Below are 20,953 nucleotides of genomic sequence, written 5' to 3' on the forward strand. Positions count from 1 at the left end.
CCCCTCCCCCACTCACTGTCCCCGAATCCCCTCCCCCGCTCTCTGTCCCTGAATCCCCCGCTCACTGTCCCTGAATCCCCTCCCCCACTCACTGTCCCTGAATCCCCTCCCCCGCTCTCTGTCCCTGAATCCCCTCCCCCACTCACTGTCCCTGAATCCCCTCCCCCACTCACTGTCCCCGAATCCCCTCCCCCGCTCTCTGTCCCTGAATCCCCCGCTCACTGTCCCTGAATCCCCTCCCCCACTCACTGTCCCTGAATCCCCTCCCCCGCTCTCTGTCCCTGAATCCCCTCCCCCACTCACTGTCCCTGAATCCCCCTCCCCCGCTCACTGTCCCTGAATCCCCTCCCCCACTCACTGTCCCTGAATCCCCTCCCCCACTCTCTGTCCCTGAATCCCCTCCCCCACTCTCTGTCCCTGAATCCCCTCCCCCACTCTCTGTCCCTGAATCCCCTCCCCCACTCTCTGTCCCTGAATCCCCTCCACCGCTCTCTGTCCCTGAATCCCCTCCCCCGCTCACTGTCCCTGAATCCCCTCCCCCGCTCACTGTCCCTGAATCCCCTCCCCCGCTCACTGTCCCTGAATCCCCTCCCCCGCTCACTGTCCCTGAATCCCCTCCCCCGCTCACTGTCCCTGAATCCCCTCCCCCGCTCTCTGTCCCTGAATCCCCCTCCCCCACTCACTGTCCCTGAATCCCCCTCTCCCGCTCTCTGTCCCAGAATCCCCTCCCCACTCTCTGTCCCAGAATCCCCTCCCCCACTCACTGTCCCTGAATCCCCTCCCCCACTCACTGTCCCCGAATCCCCTCCCCCGCTCTCTGTCCCTGAATCCCCCGCTCACTGTCCCTGAATCCCCTCCCCCACTCACTGTCCCTGAATCCCCTCCCCCGCTCTCTGTCCCTGAATCCCCTCCCCCACTCACTGTCCCTGAATCCCCCTCCCCCGCTCACTGTCCCTGAATCCCCTCCCCCACTCACTGTCCCTGAATCCCCCTCCCCCGCTCACTGTCCCTGAATCCCCCGCTCTTTGTCCCTGAATCCCCTCCCCCACTCACTGTCCCTGATTCCCCCTCCCCCGCTCACTGTCCCTGAATCCCCTCCCCCGCTCACTGTCCCTGAATCCCCTCCCCCTCTCACTGTCCCTGAATCCCCCTCCCCCGCTCACTGTCCCTGAATCCCCTCCCCCACTCACTGTCCCTGAATCCCCCTCCCCCGCTCACTGTCCCTGAATCCCCTCCCCCACTCACTGTCCCTGAATCCCCCTCCCCCGCTCACTGTCCCTGAATCCCCCGCTCTCTGTCCCTGAATCCCCTCCCCCGCTCACTGTCCCTGAATCCCCTCCCCCGCTCTCTGTCCCTGAATCCCCTCCCCCGCTCACTGTCCCTGAATCCCCCTCCCCCGCTCTCTGTCCCTGAATCCCCTCCCCCGCTCACTGTCCCTGAATCCCCCGCTCTCTGTCCCTGAATCCCCTCCCCCGCTCACTGTCCCTGAATCCCCCTCCCCCGCTCTCTCACTCTGCAACATTGACATTTGCTCCCAATCTTCGATTGCGCTGTCACCAGGTTTCGTTCTTTTCAATAGTGTTCTTAAACACTAACAGCACACACAATAACAGGTTCATTCACTGCATATAAATAAAACATTTTTAAAAAGCCCTCAGGGACTGATCTCTCTCAGGCTGCTCCTCAGAGGCAGTGAGCTTGTGTTGATATTCCCTCAGAGACAGATAAGATGGGGAAAGGTTGGCTCGTTCAGCATTCCATTAAGGGGAGGTCTGGGAGACACCACGCGGTGTACAGATACTTCAGAGAGATAAGGTCTGAGTTACACCAGTCAGTGTACAGGTATCTTGCTGACAGAGAGGGTCTGGGAGGCACCAGTCAGTGTGCAGATATCTCCCTGAGAGAGAGGGACTGAGAGACACCAGTCAGTGTACAGATATCTCCCTGAGAGAGAGGGACTGAGAGACACCAGTCAGTGTACAGATATCTCCCTGAGAGAGGGACTGAGAGACACCAGTCAGTGTGCAGGTATCTCCCTGAGAGAGAGAGGGTCTGTTAGACACCAGTCAGTGTGCAGATATCTCCCTGAGAGAGAGGGACTGAGAGACACCAGTCAGTGTGCAGGTATCTCCCTGAGAGAGAGAGAGGGTCTGTTAGACACCAGTCAGTGTACAGGTATCTTGATAACAGAGGGGGTCTGGGAGACACCAGTCAGTGTACAGGTATCTCCCTGAGAGAGAGGGACTGAGAGACACCAGTCAGTGTGCAGGTATCTCCCTGAGGGGGGGTCTGTTAGACACCAGTCAGTGTGCAGGTATCTCCCTGAGGGGGGGTCTGTTAGACACCAGTCAGTGGGCAGGTATCTCCCTGAGGGGGGGTCTGTTAGACACCAGTCAGTGGGCCCTACAGCAGCAGGATGTGTTTTTGAAAACTCACTTACCATCTAAACATCTGTTGTTGTACTTCTTGTAAGCAGTGATGGCGTCCTCCTTTCGAACAAAGACAACTTCTGCGACTCCCGGATGTACGAGACGGGCTCGCTTCAGAGCGCCACAGACACAGAACAACTCCTATACATGGGAACAGACAGTCACCCAGTAGCTCACATCCAGAAACCACAACTCCATCTGGCTCACTCATTTAAACTGATCTCTGTCTGACTGCCCCCCACTCACCCACCCATCCATCACGACATACAGATTCTGTGAGAGGGGAGCATCTGGTCACAAACACAAGGCTTTGGTGGGGAGGTGGGTGTGTGACGTTTCAATGTGCCTCACAATTAATTTCCACACAAATCCCACAGTGGTTAACACTGCTGCCTCACAACGCCAGGGACCTGGGTTCAATTCCAGGCTTGATATCTCCGAGAGAGAGAGAGACTGTCTGTGCGGAGTCTGCATGTTCTCCCCGTGTCTGCGTGGGTTTCCTCCGGGTGCTCTGGTTTCCTCCCAGTCTGAAAGACGTGCTGGTTAGGTGCATCGGCCGTGCTAAATTCTCCCTCAGTGTACCCGAACAGGTGCTGGAGTGTGGCGACTAGGGGGATTTTAACAGTAACTTCATTGCAGTGTTAATATAAGCCTGCTTGTGACACTAATAAAAATAAACTTTAATTCCACAAAATTACCCCCCCCACTCTCGGGAACAGAGACAGAGCCACACTCACGGCAATAACCTCCCCCACACACACACACTTGACTCAAAAACTATCACCTGGTTAATTATTGCTAATAAACTCCTCTTAACTTGTGACCCCAAAGCTACTGTCTTCCAACTTGTGTCTTGACAGGAACCTGAACAATGATTCAAGTAATTTATAGAACTGTATAAAGGGGTGACGCAGATGGAACGGGGTAGACCACACTCACTGCAATGACCTCCCTCCCCAGGGAGCAGCTAAATCTGACTCACCACAATGTCCTCCTCAGTCACTCGAGGGTGAAGATTATTTACGGTCATTTTAGTTCCTTCTAATGGACTGAGATTCAGCTGTGCAGGAGAACAATGAGAGACACGTTACACCTTTATTAACGCCAGCATGAACAAACAGCTCTGATTATCGGTTACTCTCTGCCGGTCACACAGGGTACACCCAGACAGGAAAACCTCCCGATCGATAGGGTGACGTGAATGTAAACACCAGGCTCCGCCTAGGGCCACAGCCAATCTCAGTGTCAGTCCCAGGAGTTGACAGCGTCCTCATCAGCAAACCCCTGGGCCACAAGGTGGCCTGCCCCCTCCCGATCACCCTCCTGTGACTTGTGCTCACTTGGGGAGTATAGCCTTGGTGTGATGCGCCGTAAAGTTAAATCTGAGGACAGTGGGAACAAGTGGAGGCACAGCCCAGAGCGAGTCAGTGTTTTGGGGGTGAGGGGAGGAAGGGGAAATTGGGAAAATCCACTCAGCGCTGAATAGTTTAGACTCTAAAAGCATCACCCGATGTCAAACAGCCCAGCCCTTCACCGGGCAGGGCAGCGCTCCGCAGGGCAGCGCTCCGCAGGGCAGGGCAGCCCAGCCCTTCACCGGGCAGGGCAGCGCTCCGCAGGGCAGGGCAGCCCAGCCGTTCTCTGGGCAGGGCAGCCCAGCCCTTCACCGGGCAGGGCAGCGCTCCGCAGGGCAGGGCAGGGCAGCCCTTCTCTGGGCAGGGCGGCGCTTGGCAGGGCGGCGCTTGGCAGGGCAGGGCAGGGTGAGAAACCCGCGAGTTTACAGCTTCTTCTGGTCAGATGTGAATGGAATACAGAAACACTGTGAGCTGCAAACTACGTTCCACGGTTAACAGTTTCGGGGGTCTAAACTCGAAGCTGCAATTGAGAGGGGCTCGGGGATGCTGGAGCCCACTGAGGGAGGTGTAGAGTGACTGCTGGGTACCTCCAGAGGCAACACATCCTCAGCCGGGTCCTGCTCTGCTGCTAGTGCCGCCGTTCTCGATAGGTTTGCTGGCGGTCTGGAGCGTGTGAGGGTGAGAGGTGTGGGCGGAGGAGCTGTGTACGAGTCGTTCTGGACCACTTTTGTCAGAGGAACGGCCTTTCCCAGAGAGAGCTTCGAGGCAGTGAAACCAGGCTGGACAGAAAGAGCAGAGGAAACAAAAAGGAGACATTGAGTTTACTCTGGAATTAAAACCCCAGAATCAATTCACACCCAATCACAGGCAGTTTTTTGAATCCCTCTGGATTATTTTCTGGACAATCTTTAAAATTGAATGTTTAAGAATTTCAAACTACACTGACCTTGAAACATAAGTCTATAACAAAGTTAGAAGTTTATTTATTGGTGTCACAAGTAAGGCTTACATTAACACTGCAATGAAGTTACTGAGAGTTTCCCCTAGTCGTCACACTCTGGCACCTGTTCGGCTCAATGCACCCTAACCAGCACATCTTTCAGACTGTGGGAGGAAACCCACGCAGACACGGGGAGAATGTGTAAACTCCACACGGACAGTGACCCAAGCTGGGAATCGAACCCAGGTCCCTGGCGCTGTGAGGCAGTGGTGCTAGCCACTGTGCCACTCCGTCACGTGCACTGAGTGTGGCTCTGGCTTGAAGCACAACCCTCATCTAATAAAATCCGTGTCGCTAAATCTCGAACAGTAAGCTCTTTAAAATAGTGTAGGACTGGTTCTGCCCACTCTGCACTCCCTGCTTTATGATTCACATTTCTAGTTTAATCTGTTGCCATTTTACCAGTTTTGTAGCTTCAGCTACAGGTGTTTCATGTCACCTCTCCTCTCACCTGCTCCTGAACTGGTCTGTTGCTGCTGAGAACATCAGCCTAATTCTATTAATCAGCATTAGCAATGTCAGAACCTTATCATCTTGTGATAGCGCCAACTGGAATGGGCCAGGGATGGTGGGTTCCCACGTGGGGCAGGAGTTTTATATTTTGACCAAGTTCTCTCCGATTGCTCAGAAATAGTTGGAAAGTCAGGGAAGGATATCATAGAATCCATACAGTACAGAAGGAGACCATTTGGCCCATTGAGCCTGCACTGACAATCCCACCCAAGCCCTACCCCCATAACCCCATGTATTTACCAGACCAATCCCCCAACACTAAGGGATAATTTTGCATGGCCAATCATTCTAACCCGCATGTGTTTGGAGTGTGGGAGGAAACCCACGCAGACATGGAGAGAAGGTGCAGACTCCACACAGGCAGTTACCCAAGGCCGGAATTGAACCCGGATCCCTGGTGAGGCAGCAGACATAACCACTATGCCACCGTGTCATAGAATCACTACAGTACAGAAGGCGGCCATTCGGCCCATTGAGTCTGCACCGACATTAGTCCGACCCAGGCCCTATCCTTGTAACCCCACTTATTTACCCTGCTAATCCGCCGAACACTAAAGGGCAATTCAGCATGATCACTCAACCTAACCCACACATCTTTGGGGCGTCACCCCAAGGAATTGGTCAGACGGGAAGATCAGGAAGGGATCAAAGCACCTGTTCAGGACAGTTGTGATCTGAGGAAACGCTTTCCATTGCAGGCACCAAGCACGTCCTGATGAGATACCGTACAGCGCAGGGAGATACAAAGGAGAGCTCGGTGCTTAGAAAAGAAGCCTAAAGACCGAATGTTTAGGCTCTGGGCCCTGGGTGACCCAGGCCTGTTGTTTGGAAATGCCTTTCAATATCAGGACATTCTTGCTGTGCCTCCAAGTTCAGATCCAGACACGAGGGAGCTACCATCACAGGCAAGTTAGTGACTGGAACAGTTTTAAAGGCTGGTTTATTTGGTGGGGGGGGGGGGCAGGAGCAGGGTGAAGAGAATGGGGAAGGAGGACGTTAGGGACTCCTTTCCCCATGTGCCACTGAAATGAAATTGGGCAGCAATACAAGAGATCCTAGGATAAAGTGGGCCAGAAAGATCCCACTGGGCCTGGCTGGAGTGTGAAGCTTCCAGAAGCTCACATAGCCATTACCGCTTTGCCACGAGATCTATCGCCACCCCCACCACTTCTGTGGGAAACGCAGCTATTCTTCCAGGCATCAGCCACCAACCCCCTCCTTATTTACTTTAAACACCACCTTGAATCAACATCAGCATTTTTCTAATTAACGGAGCTCCTAATGTAACCACTCATCTCAGTGCGACCCTTTAAGATCCCGGACATATTACTGCTTCAGTCAAACCATGAATCACGGAAACTTAGGATTCAGCCTATCAGTTCTGACTGCGGGGCTGATAATTGGCCTCACTCCCTCTTCTCTTTCTCGATAGCCTTGCAAATTTCTCCCCCTTCAAATATTTATCCAGTTCCCGTTTTACACGTTATTGTTGAATCTGCTTCCACAGCACATTCCAGACTGCAACAACTCGATGGGTTTTCTGGCTGCGATCGCCCCAAGGCTGGAAATTCCCACCGAGGTCAATGGACCTTTGCATGGTCCGCCAAATTTTCTGCCCTGCCCACTACGATTCCCGTGGAATTCCGCCCAGTGTTTTCAGAAAAATCATTTTGCCAATGACCTTAAATCATTATCCACTGGTTAGAAATCTTCCTGGCACCGGGAACAGTTTTCCCTTAATCACAGCGGCGAAGGATGCCATTCGACCCATCGTGCCTGTACCAGCTCTACCAAAACCCTTTATGATTCTGGAATGTCTCTATTAATCCACACGTGCCTAAAAGCGTGCACCTCCTCATACTGTACCAATAGCCCCAGGATGTCACTGTCTTTTCCTGGAACAGGTTACCCAGTCACACACGACAACTCCGACTGTGTTTGGTTCTCTGAATAAGAACAAAAGACTCACCCTCTTCTGAGTCAGGTGGTTTATCACAGTGCCGATTTTTAGCGGTTTGTTTGTCCCAGGTATCGAATGTAGGATTTCCTCGTCCTCCTCCTCCATATCCTCTTCCTCAAGAGCCTGGGGCAAAGGTACAAAACTGAGACCACAACCAACCTTCACAAGCTTCACAGGCTCATCCAAGACGAGACTGAACCCAACCACAATCAGACTGAACCCAACCACAATCAGACTGAACCCAACCACAATCAGACTGAACCCAACCACAATCAGACTGAACCCAACCACAATCAGACAGCTTCACAAGAGATAGTCTGAATTCAGATTAGTTGGCCAGATCGGATTGCTCTTTAGACAGCCCATCGCACAGTAAGTTATTTAGTTGGAGCAGTTTACTCCAATCTCATTCCCCTGTGGTAAGGTCCTGCACGTTCTCTGTGGGAATGTGTCCGCCTATTACCCCCTTGTTCAAATGATAATCTGCACTCCCTGCTCCTTTGTTGCTGGTTCACTAAGCTGTGGAAACATTAGAGTCATTGAGTCTGCACAACTCTCCGAAAGAGCATCCCACCCAGGCTCTCCCCGCCGCCCTATCCCCATGCATTTAGCATGGCCACCTAACCTACACATATTTGGACATTACGGGTCAATTTAGCATGGCCAATCCACCGTACATACAGATCTTTAGAGTGTGGGAGGAAACTGGAGCACCCGAAGGAAACTCACGCCGACACAGGGAGAACATGAAGACTCCACACAGACAGTCGCCCAAGCCGGGAATCGAACCCACATAGCTGAAACCCTATAGGCGAGGATGGAGGTTCCATCTGACTGCTGTAAGCACTGACACTGACAGGAATAGGGCCAACCTGGCTGTTTGCTACTTCACATCGTCAAGGGTCACACCTGAAAAATGGCCACTTAGAGAAGGTACGGCAGAAAGCTGCCCTCCCAGTAACCCAGCAACCAGGGACTGTATCCCATTAAATTGGCATTGTAATCCAGCAGGGCTGTACCCACACGTTCTCTACCTCAAAATTATAGTAATGGATCTGTCCCCACCAGTACTGTCAATGTTACAGCAAGGGATAATTACTCCCAGTACTGTATCACAGCGCTATAGTGATGAATCTGTACCCGCCAGTACTGTATCACAGTGTTACAGTGAGGGATCTGTATTCACCAGTACTGTATCTCAGTGTTACAGCGAGGGACCTGTATTTACCAGTACTGTATCACAGTGTTACAGTGAGGGATCTGTATTCACCAGTACTGTATCACAGTGTTACAGTGAGGGATCTGTATTCACCAGTACTGTATCACAGTGTTACAGTGAGGGATCTGTATTCACCAGTACTGTATCACAGTGTTACAGTGAGGGATCTGTATTCACCAGTACTGTATCACAGTGTTACAGTGAGGGATCTGTATTCACCAGTACTGTATCACAGTGAGGGATCTGTATTCACCAGTACTGTATCACAGTGAGGGATCGGTATTCACCAGTACTGTATCACAGTGTTACAGTGAGGGATCTGTATTCACCAGTACTGTATCACAGTGTTACAGTGAGGGATCTGTATTCACCAGTACTGTATCACAGTGTTACAGCGAGGGATCTGTATTCACCAGTACTGTATCACAGTGTTACAGCGAGGGATCTGTATTCACCAGTACTGTATCAGAGTGTTACAGTGAGGGATCTGTATTCACCAGTACTGTATCAGAGTGTTACAGTGAGGGATCTGTATTCACCAGTACTGTATCACAGTGTTACAGCGAGGGATCTGTATTTACCAGTATTGTATCACAGTGTTACAGTGAGGGATCTGTATTCACCAGTACTGTATCACAGTGTTACAGTGAGGGATCTGTATTCACCAGTACTGTATCACAGTGTTACAGTGAGGAATCTGTATTCACCAGTATTGTATCACAGTGTTACAGTGAGGGATCTGTATTCACCAGTACTGTATCACAGTGTTACAGTGAGGGATCTGTATTCACCAGTATTGTATCACAGTGTTACAGTGAGGAATCTGTATTCACCAGTATTGTATCACAGTGTTACAGTGAGGGATCTGTATTCACCAGTACTGTATCACAGTGTTACAGTGAGGGATCTGTATTCACCAGTACTGTATCACAGTGTTACAGTGAGGGATCTGTATTCACCAGTACTGTATCACAGTGTTACAGTGAGGGATCTGTATTCACCAGTATTGTATCACAGTGTTACAGTGAGGAATCTGTATTCACCAGTACTGTATCAGAGTGTTACAGTGAGGGATCTGTATTCACCAGTACTGTATCACAGTGAGGGATCTGTATTCACCAATACTGTATCACAGTGTTACAGTGAGGGATCTGTATTCACCAGTACTGTATCACAGTGTTACAGCGAGGGATCTGTATTCACCAGTACTGTATCACAGTGAGGGATCTGTATTCACCAGTACTGTATCAGAGTGTTACAGTGAGGGATCTGTATTCACCAGTACTGTATCAGAGTGTTACAGCGAGGGATCTGTATTCACCAGTACTGTATCACAGTGTTACAGTGAGGGATCTGTATTCACCAGTACTGTATCACAGTGTTACAGTGAGGGATCTGTATTCACCAGTACTGTATCACTGTATCACAGTGAGGGATCTGTATTCACCAGTACTGTATCACAGTGTTACAGCGAGGGATCTGTATTCACCAGTACTGTATCACAGTGTGACAGTGAGGGATCTGTATTCACCAGTATTGTATCACAGTGTTACAGTGAGGAATCTGTATTCACCAGTACTGTATCACAGTGTTACAGTGAGGGATCTGTATTCACCAGTATTGTATCACAGTGTTACAGTGAGGGATCTGTATTCACCAGTACTGTATCAGAGTGTTACAGTGAGGGATCTGTATTCACCAGTACTGTATCACAGTGAGGGATCTGTATTCACCAGTACTGTATCACAGTGTTACAGTGAGGGATCTGTATTCACCAATACTGTATCACAGTGTTACAGTGAGGGATCTGTATTCACCAGGACTGTATCACAGTGTTACAGCGAGGGATCTGTATTCACCAGTACTGTATCACAGTGAGGGATCTGTATTCACCAGTACTGTATCAGAGTGTTACAGTGAGGGATCTGTATTCACCAGTACTGTATCAGAGTGTTACAGCGAGGGATCTGTATTCACCAGTACTGTATCAGAGTGTTACAGTGAGGGATCTGTATTCACCAGTACTGTATCACAGTGTTACAGCGAGGGATCTGTATTCACCAGTACTGTATCACAGTGTTACAGTGAGGGATCTGTATTCACCAGTACTGTATCACAGTGTTACAGCGAGGGATCTGTATTCACCAGTACTGTATCACAGTGTGACAGTGAGGGATCTGTATTCACCAGTATTGTATCACAGTGTTACAGTGAGGAATCTGTATTCACCAGTACTGTATCACAGTGTTACAGTGAGGGATCTGTATTCACCAGTATTGTATCACAGTGTTACAGTGAGGGATCTGTATTCACCAGTACTGTATCAGAGTGTTACAGTGAGGGATCTGTATTCACCAGTACTGTATCACAGTGAGGGATCTGTATTCACCAGTACTGTATCACAGTGTTACAGTGAGGGATCTGTATTCACCAATACTGTATCACAGTGTTACAGTGAGGGATCTGTATTCACCAGGACTGTATCACAGTGTTACAGCGAGGGATCTGTATTCACCAGTACTGTATCACAGTGAGGGATCTGTATTCACCAGTACTGTATCAGAGTGTTACAGTGAGGGATCTGTATTCACCAGTACTGTATCAGAGTGTTACAGCGAGGGATCTGTATTCACCAGTACTGTATCAGAGTGTTACAGTGAGGGATCTGTATTCACCAGTACTGTATCACAGTGTTACAGTGAGGGATCTGTATTCACCAGTACTGTATCACAGTGTTACAGTGAGGGATCTGTATGCACCAGTACTGTATCACTGTATCACAGTGAGGGATCTGTATTCACCAGTACTGTATCACAGTGTTACAGCGAGGGATCTGTATTCACCAGTACTGTATCACAGTGTTACAGTGAGGGATCTGTATTCACCAGTACTGTATCACAGTGTTACAGCGAGGGATCTGTATTCACCAGTACTGTATCAGAGTGTTACAGTGAGGGATCTGTATTCACCAGTACTGTATCACAGTGTTACAGTGAGGGATCTGTATTCACCAGTACTGCATCACAGTGTTACAGCGAGGGATCTGTATTCACCAGTACTGTATCACAGTGTTACAGTGAGGGATCTGTATTCACCAGGACTGTATCTCTGTGTTGCAGTGAGGGATCTGTATTCACCAGGACTGTATCTCTGTGTTGCAGTGAGGGATCTGTATTCACCAGGACTGTATCTCTGTGTTGCAGTGAGGGATCTGTATTCACCAGGACTGTATCTCTGTGTTGCAGTGAGGGATCTGTATTCACCAGTATCGTATCACAGTGTTACAGTGAGGGATCTATATTCACCAGTACTGTATCACAGTGTTACAGTGAGGGATCTATATTCACCAGTACTGTATCACAGTGAGGGATCTGTATTCACCAGTACTGTATCACAGTGTTACAGCGAGGGATCTGTATTCACCAGTACTGTATCACAGTGTTACAGCGAGGGATCTGTATTCACCAGTACTGTATCACAGTGTTACAGTGAGGGATCTGTATTCACCAGTACTGCATCACAGTGTTACAGCGAGGGATCTGTATTCACCAGTACTGTATCACAGTGTTACAGTGAGGGATCTGTATTCACCAGTACTGTATCACAGTGTTACAGAGGGATCTGTATTCACCAGTACTGTATCACAGTGTTACAGCGAGGGATCTGTATTCACCAGTACTGTATCACAGTGTTACAGTGAGGGATCTGTATTCACCAGTACTGTATCACAGTGAGGGATCTGTATTCACCAGTACTGTATCACAGTGTTACAGCGAGGGATCTGTATTCACCAGTACTGTATCACAGTGTTACAGTGAGGGATCTGTATTCACCAGTACTGTATCACAGTGTTACAGAGGGATCTGTATTCACCAGTACTGTATCACAGTGTTACAGCGAGGGATCTGTATTCACCAGTACTGTATCACAGTGTTACAGAGGGATCTGTATTCACCAGTACTGTATCACAGTGTTACAGCGAGGGATCTGTATTCACCAGTACTGTATCACAGTGTTACAGCGAGGGATCTGTATTCACCAGTACTGTATCACAGTGTTACAGTGAGGGATCTGTATTCACCAGTACTGTATCACAGTGTTACAGTGAGGGATCTGTATTCACCAGTACTGTATCACAGTGAGGGATCTGTATTCACCAATACTGTATCACAGTGTTACAGTGAGGGATCTGTATTCACCAGTACTGTATCACAGTGTTACAGCGAGGGATCGGTATTCACCAGTACTGTATCACAGTGTTACAGTGAGGGATCTGTATTCACCAGTATTGTATCACAGTGTTACAGTGAGGGATCTGTATTCACCAGTATTGTATCAGAGTGTTACAGTGAGGGATCTGTATTCACCAGTACTGTATCACAGTGTTACAGTGAGGGATCTGTATTCACCAGTACTGTATCACAGTGTTACAGTGAGGGATCTGTATTTACCAGTACTGTATCACAGTGAGGGATCTATATTCACCAGGACTGTATCACAGTGTTACAGCGAGGGATCTGTATTCACCAGTACTGTATCACAGTGTTACAGTGAGGGATCTGTATTCACCAGTACTGTATCACAGTGTTACAGTGAGGGATCTGTATTTACCAGTACTGTATCACAGTGTTACAGTGAGGGATCTATATTCACCAGTACTGTATCACAGTGTTACAGTGAGGGATCTGTATTCACCAGTACTGTATCACAGTGTTACAGTGAGGGATCTGTATTCACCAGTACTGTATCACAGTGTTACAGTGAGGGATCTATATTCACCAGTACTGTATCACAGTGAGGGATCTATATTCACCAGTACTGTATCACAGTATTACAGCGAGGGATCTGTATTCACCAGTACTGTATCACAGTGTTACAGCGAGGGATCTGTATTCACCAGTAATGTATCACAGTGTTACAGTGAGGGATCTATATTCACCAGTACTGTATCACAGTGTTACAGTGAGGGATCTATATTCACCAGTACTGTATCACAGTGTTACAGTGAGGGATCTGTATTCACCAGTACTGTATCACAGTGTTACAGTGAGGGATCTATATTCACCAGTACTGTATCACAGTGAGGGATCTATATTCACCAGTACTGTATCACAGTGTTACAGCGAGGGATCTGTATTCACCAGTACTGTATCACAGTGTTACAGTGAGGGATCTGTATTTACCAGTACTGTATCACAGTGAGGGATCTGTATTCACCAGTACTGTATCACAGTGTTACAGCGAGGGATCTGTATTCACCAGTACTGTATCACAGTGTTACAGTGAGGGATCTGTATTCACCAGTACTGTATCACAGTGTTACAGAGGGATCTGTATTCACCAGTACTGGATCACAGTGTTACAGAGGGATCTGTATTCACCAGTACTGTATCACAGTGTTACAGCGAGGGATCTGTATTTACCAGTACTGTATCACAGTGTTACAGTGAGGGATCTGTATTCACCAGTACTGTATCACAGTGTTACAGTGAGGGATCTATATTCACCAGTACTGTATCACAGTGTTACAGTGAGGGATCTATATTCACCAGTACTGTATCACAGTGTTACAGTGAGGGATCTATATTCACCAGTACTGTATCACAGTGTTACAGTGAAGGATCTGTATTCACCAGTACTGTATCACAGTGTTACAGTGAGGGATCTGTATTCACCAGTACTGTATCACAGTGTTACAGTGAGGGATCTGTATTCACCAGTACTGTATCTCAGTGTTACAGTGAGGGATCTATATTCACCAGTACTGTATCACAGTGTTACAGTGAGGGATCTGTATTCACCAGTACTGTATCACAGTGTTACAGTGAGGGATCTGTATTCACCAGTACTGTATCACAGTGTTACAGTGAGGGATCTGTATTCACCAGTACTGTATCACAGTGTTACAGTGAGGGATCTGTATTCACCAGTACTGTATCACAGTGTTACAGTGAGGGATCTGTATTTACCAGTACTGTATCACAGTGTTACAGTGAGGTATCTGTATTCACCAGTACTGTATCACAGTGTTACAGCGAGGGATCTGTATTCACCAGTACTGTATCACAGTGTTACAGTGAGGGATCTATATTCACCAGTACTGTATCACAGTGTTACAGTGAGGGATCTATATTCACCAGTACTGTATCACAGTGTTACAGTGAGGGATCTATATTCACCAGTACTGTATCACAGTGAGGAATCTGTATTCACCAGTACTGTATCACAGTGTTACAGTGAGGGATCTGTATTCACCAGTACTGTATCACAATGTTACAGTGAGGGATCTGTATTCACCAGTACTGTATCACAGTGTTACAGTGAGGGATCTGTATTCACCAGTACTGTATCACAGTGTTACAGTGAGGGATCTATATTCACCAGTACTGTATCACAGTGTTACAGTGAGGGATCTATATTCACCAGTACTGTATCACAGTGAGGGATCTGTATTCACCAGTACTGTATCACAGTGAGGGATCTGTATTCACCAGTACTGTATCTCAGTGTTACAGTGAGGGATCTGTATTCACCAGTACTGTATCACAGTGTTACAGTGAGGGATCTGTATTCACCAGTACTGTATCACAGTGTTACAGTGAGGGATCTGTATTCACCAGTACTGTATCACAGTGTTACAGTGAGGGATCTATATTCACCAGTACTGTATCACAGTGTTACAGTGAGGGATCTGTATTCACCAGTACTGTATCACAGTGTTACAGTGAGGGATCTATATTCACCAGTACTGTATCACAGTGTTACAGTGAGGGATCTGTATTCACCAGTACTGTATCACAGTGTTACAGTGAGGGATCTATATTCACCAGTACTGTATCACAGTGTTACAGTGAGGGATCTATATTCACCAGTACTGTATCACAGTGTTACAGTGAGGGATCTGTATTCACCAGTACTGTATCACAGTGTTACAGTGAGGGATCTATATTCACCAGTACTGTATCACAGTGTTACAGTGAGGGATCTATATTCACCAGTACTGTATCACAGTGAGGGATCTGTATTCACCAGTACTGTATCACAGTGAGGGATCTGTATTCACCAGTACTGTATCACAGTGTTACAGTGAGGGATCTGTATTCACCAGTACTGTATCACAGTGAGGGATCTGTATTCACCAGTACTGTATCACAGTGTTACAGTGAGGGATCTGTATTTACCAGTACTGTATCACAGTGAGTGATCTGTATTCACCAGTACTGTATCACAGTGTTACAGTGAGGGATCTGTATTCACCAGTACTGTATCACAGTGTTACAGTGAGGGATCTATATTCACCAGTACTGTATCACAGTGTTACAGTGAGGGATCTATATTCACCAGTACTGTATCACAGTGAGGGATCTGTATTCACCAGTACTGTATCACAGTGAGGGATCTGTATTCACCAGTACTGTATCACAGTGTTACAGTGAGGGATCTGTATTCACCAGTACTGTATCACAGTGAGGGATCTGTATTTACCAGTACTGTATCACAGTGAGGGATCTGTATTCACCAGTACTGTATCACAGTGTTACAGTGAGGGATCTGTATTCACCAGTACTGTATCACAGTGTTACAGTGAGGGATCTATATTCACCAGTACTGTATCACAGTGAGGGATCTATATTCACCAGTACTGTATCACAGTGTTACAGTGAGGGATCTATATTCACCAGTACTGTATCACAGTGAGGGATCTGTATTCACCAGTACTGTATCACAGTGTTACAGCGAGGGATCTGTATTCACCAGTACTGTATCACAGTGTTACAGCGAGGGATCTGTATTCACCAGTACTGTATCACAGTGTTACAGTGAGGGATCTGTATTCACCAGTACTGCATCACAGTGTTACAGCGAGGGATCTGTATTCACCAGTACTGTATCACAGTGTTACAGTGAGGGATCTGTATTCACCAGTACTGTATCACAGTGTTACAGAGGGATCTGTATTCACCAGTACTGTATCACAGTGTTACAGTGAGGGATCTGTATTCACCAGTACTGTATCACAGTGTTACAGTGAGGGATCTATATTCACCAGTACTGTATCACAGTGAGGGATCTGTATTCACCAGTACTGTATCACAGTGTTACAGCGAGGGATCTGTATTCACCAGTACTGTATCACAGTGTTACAGTGAGGGATCTGTATTCACCAGTACTGTATCACAGTGAGGGATCTGTATTCACCAGTACTGTATCACAGTGTTACAGCGAGGGATCTGTATTCACCAGTACTGTATCACAGTGTTACAGTGAGGGATCTGTATTCACCAGTACTGTATCACAGTGTTACAGAGGGATCTGTATTCACCAGTACTGTATCACAGTGTTACAGCGAGGGATCTGTATTCACCAGTACTGTATCACAGTGTTACAGAGGGATCTGTATTCACCAGTACTGTATCACAGTGTTACAGCGAGGGATCTGTATTCACCAGTACTGTATCACAGTGTTACAGCGAGGGATCTGTATTCACCAGTACTGTATCACAGTGTTACAGTGAGGGATCTGTATTCACCAGTACTGTATCACAGTGTTACAGTGAGGGATCTGTATTCACCAGTACTGTATCACAGTGAGGGATCTGTATTCACCAATACTGTATCACAGTGTTACAGTGAGGGATCTGTATTCACCAGTACTGTATCACAGTGTTACAGCGAGGGATCGGTATTCACCAGTACTGTATCACAGTGTTACAGTGAGGGATCTGTATTCACCAGTATTGTATCACAGTGTTACAGTGAGGGATCTGTATTCACCAGTATTGTATCAGAGTGTTACAGTGAGGGATCTGTATTCACCAGTACTGTATCACAGTGTTACAGTGAGGGATCTGTATTCACCAGTACTGTATCACAGTGTTACAGTGAGGGATCTGTATTCACCAGTACTGTATCACAGTGTTACAGTGAGGGATCTGTATTTACCAGTACTGTATCACAGTGAGGGATCTATATTCACCAGGACTGTATCACAGTGTTACAGCGAGGGATCTGTATTCACCAGTACTGTATCACAGTGTTACAGTGAGGGATCTGTATTCACCAGTACTGTATCACAGTGAGGGATCTGTATTCACCAGGACTGTATCACAGTGTTACAGTGAGGGATCTGTATTCACCAGTACTGTATCACAGTGAGGGATCTGTATTCACCAGGACTGTATCACAGTGTTACAGTGAGGGATCTGTATTCACCAGTACTGTATCACAGTGAGGGATCTGTATTCACCAATACTGTATCACAGTGTTACAGTGAGGGATCTGTATTCACCAGTACTGTATCACAGTGTTACAGCGAGGGATCTGTATTCACCAGGACTGTATCACAGTGTTACAGTGAGGGATCTGTATTCACCAGTACTGTATCACAGTGTTACAGTGAGGGATCTGTATTCACCAGTACTGTATCACAGTGTTACAGTGAGGGATCTGTATTTACCAGTACTGTATCACAGTGTTACAGTGAGGGATCTGTATTCACCAGTACTGTATCACAGTGTTACAGTGAGGGATCTGTATTCACCAGTACTGTATCACAGTGTTACAGTGAGGGATCTATATTCACCAGTACTGTATCACAGTGAGGGATCTATATTCACCAGTACTGTATCACAGTATTACAGCGAGGGATCTGTATTCACCAGTACTGTATCACAGTGTTACAGCGAGGGATCTGTATTCACCAGTACTGTATCACAGTGTTACAGTGAGGGATCTATATTCACCAGTACTGTATCACAGTGTTACAGTGAGGGATCTGTATTCACCAGTACTGTATCACAGTGTTACAGTGAGGGATCTATATTCACCAGTACTGTATCACAGTGAGGGATCTATATTCACCAGTACTGTATCACAGTGTTACAGCGAGGGATCTGTATTCACCAGTACTGTATCACAGTGTTACAGTGAGGGATCTGTATTTACCAGTACTGTATCACAGTGAGGGATCTGTATTCACCAGTACTGTATCACAGTGTTACAGCGAGGGATCTGTATTCACCAGTACTGTATCACAGTGTTACAGTGAGGGATCTGTATTCACCAGTACTGTATCACAGTGTTACAGAGGGATCTGTATTCACCAGTACTGGATCACAGTGTTACAGAGGGATCTGTATTCACCAGTACTGTATCACAGTGTTACAGCGAGGGATCTGTATTTACCAGTACTGTATCACAGTGTTACAGTGAGGGATCTGTATTCACCAGTACTGTATCACAGTGTTACAGTGAGGGATCTATATTCACCAGTACTGTATCACAGTGTTACAGTGAGGGATCTATATTCACCAGTACTGTATCACAGTGTTACAGTGAGGGATCTATATTCACCAGTACTGTATCACAGTGTTACAGTGAAGGATCTGTATTCACCAGTACTGTATCACAGTGTTACAGTGAGGGATCTGTATTCACCAGTACTGTATCACAGTGTTACAGTGAGGGATCTGTATTCACCAGTACTGTATCTCAGTGTTACAGTGAGGGATCTATATTCACCAGTACTGTATCACAGTGTTACAGTGAGGGATCTGTATTCACCAGTACTGTATCACAGTGTTACAGTGAGGGATCTGTATTCACCAGTACTGTATCACAGTGTTACAGTGAGGGATCTGTATTCACCAGTACTGTATCACAGTGTTACAGTGAGGGATCTGTATTCACCAGTACTGTATCACAGTGTTACAGTGAGGGATCTGTATTTACCAGTACTGTATCACAGTGTTACAGTGAGGTATCTGTATTCACCAGTACTGTATCACAGTGTTACAGCGAGGGATCTGTATTCACCAGTACTGTATCACAGTGTTACAGTGAGGGATCTATATTCACCAGTACTGTATCACAGTGTTACAGTGAGGGATCTATATTCACCAGTACTGTATCACAGTGTTACAGTGAGGGATCTATATTCACCAGTACTGTATCACAGTGAGGAATCTGTATTCACCAGTACTGTATCACAGTGTTACAGTGAGGGATCTGTATTCACCAGTACTGTATCACAATGTTACAGTGAGGGATCTGTATTCACCAGTACTGTATCACAGTGTTACAGTGAGGGATCTGTATTCACCAGTACTGTATCACAGTGTTACAGTGAGGGATCTATATTCACCAGTACTGTATCACAGTGTTACAGTGAGGGATCTATATTCACCAGTACTGTATCACAGTGAGGGATCTGTATTCACCAGTACTGTATCACAGTGAGGGATCTGTATTCACCAGTACTGTATCTCAGTGTTACAGTGAGGGATCTGTATTCACCAGTACTGTATCACAGTGTTACAGTGAGGGATCTGTATTCACCAGTACTGTATCACAGTGTTACAGTGAGGGATCTATATTCACCAGTACTGTATCACAGTGTTACAGTGAGGGATCTGTATTCACCAGTACTGTATCACAGTGTTACAGTGAGGGATCTATATTCACCAGTACTGTATCACAGTGTTACAGTGAGGGATCTGTATTCACCAGTACTGTATCACAGTGTTACAGTGAGGGATCTATATTCACCAGTACTGTATCACAGTGTTACAGTGAGGGATCTATATTCACCAGTACTGTATCACAGTGTTACAGTGAGGGATCTGTATTCACCAGTACTGTATCACAGTGTTACAGTGAGGGATCTATATTCACCAGTACTGTATCACAGTGTTACAGTGAGGGATCTATATTCACCAGTACTGTATCACAGTGAGGGATCTGTATTCACCAGTACTGTATCACAGTGAGGGATCTGTATTCACCAGTACTGTATCACAGTGTTACAGTGAGGGATCTGTATTCACCAGTACTGTATCACAGTGAGGGATCTGTATTCACCAGTACTGTATCACAGTGTTACAGTGAGGGATCTGTATTTACCAGTACTGTATCACAGTGAGTGATCTGTATTCACCAGTACTGTATCACAGTGTTACAGTGAGGGATCTGTATTCACCAGTACTGTATCACAGTGTTACAGTGAGGGATCTATATTCACCAGTACTGTATCACAGTGTTACAGTGAGGGATCTATATTCACCAGTACTGTATCACAGTGAGGGATCTGTATTCACCAGTACTGTATCACAGTGAGGGATCTGTATTCACCAGTACTGTATCACAGTGTTACAGTGAGGGATCTGTATTCACCAGTACTGTATCACAGTGAGGGATCTGTATTTACCAGTACTGTATCACAGTGAGGGATCTGTATTCACCAGTACTGTATCACAGTGTTACAGTGAGGGATCTGTATTCACCAGTACTGTATCACAGTGTTACAGTGAGGGATCTATATTCACCAGTACTGTATCACAGTGAGGGATCTATATTCACCAGTACTGTATCACAGTGTTACAGCGAGGGATCTATATTCACCAGTACTGTATCACAGTGAGGGATCTATATTCACCAGTACTGTATCACAGTGTTACAGCGAGGGATCTGTATTCACCAGTA

The 20,953-nt window shown here is 46.9% G+C and overlaps 1 protein-coding gene across 1 annotated transcript in view; it reads right to left on the reverse strand.

Moving 5' to 3' along the window:
- Positions 1 to 20,953, reverse strand: part of poldip3 (polymerase (DNA-directed), delta interacting protein 3) — a 68,293-nt gene that overhangs the window by 10,168 nt on the left and 37,172 nt on the right. Inside the window, exons 4-7 of the mRNA XM_078237554.1 lie at positions 7,264 to 7,377; positions 4,369 to 4,560; positions 3,412 to 3,489; positions 2,441 to 2,570 (exon numbers count right to left, since the gene is read on the reverse strand). Of these exons, the coding sequence (XP_078093680.1) occupies positions 2,441 to 2,570; positions 3,412 to 3,489; positions 4,369 to 4,560; positions 7,264 to 7,377 (514 nt within the window). The remainder of the gene's footprint in view (positions 1 to 2,440; positions 2,571 to 3,411; positions 3,490 to 4,368; positions 4,561 to 7,263; positions 7,378 to 20,953) is intronic.

Source organism: Mustelus asterias, chromosome 21 (assembly GCF_964213995.1).
Source record: "Mustelus asterias chromosome 21, sMusAst1.hap1.1, whole genome shotgun sequence".
Taxonomy (NCBI): Eukaryota; Metazoa; Chordata; class Chondrichthyes; order Carcharhiniformes; family Triakidae; genus Mustelus; species Mustelus asterias.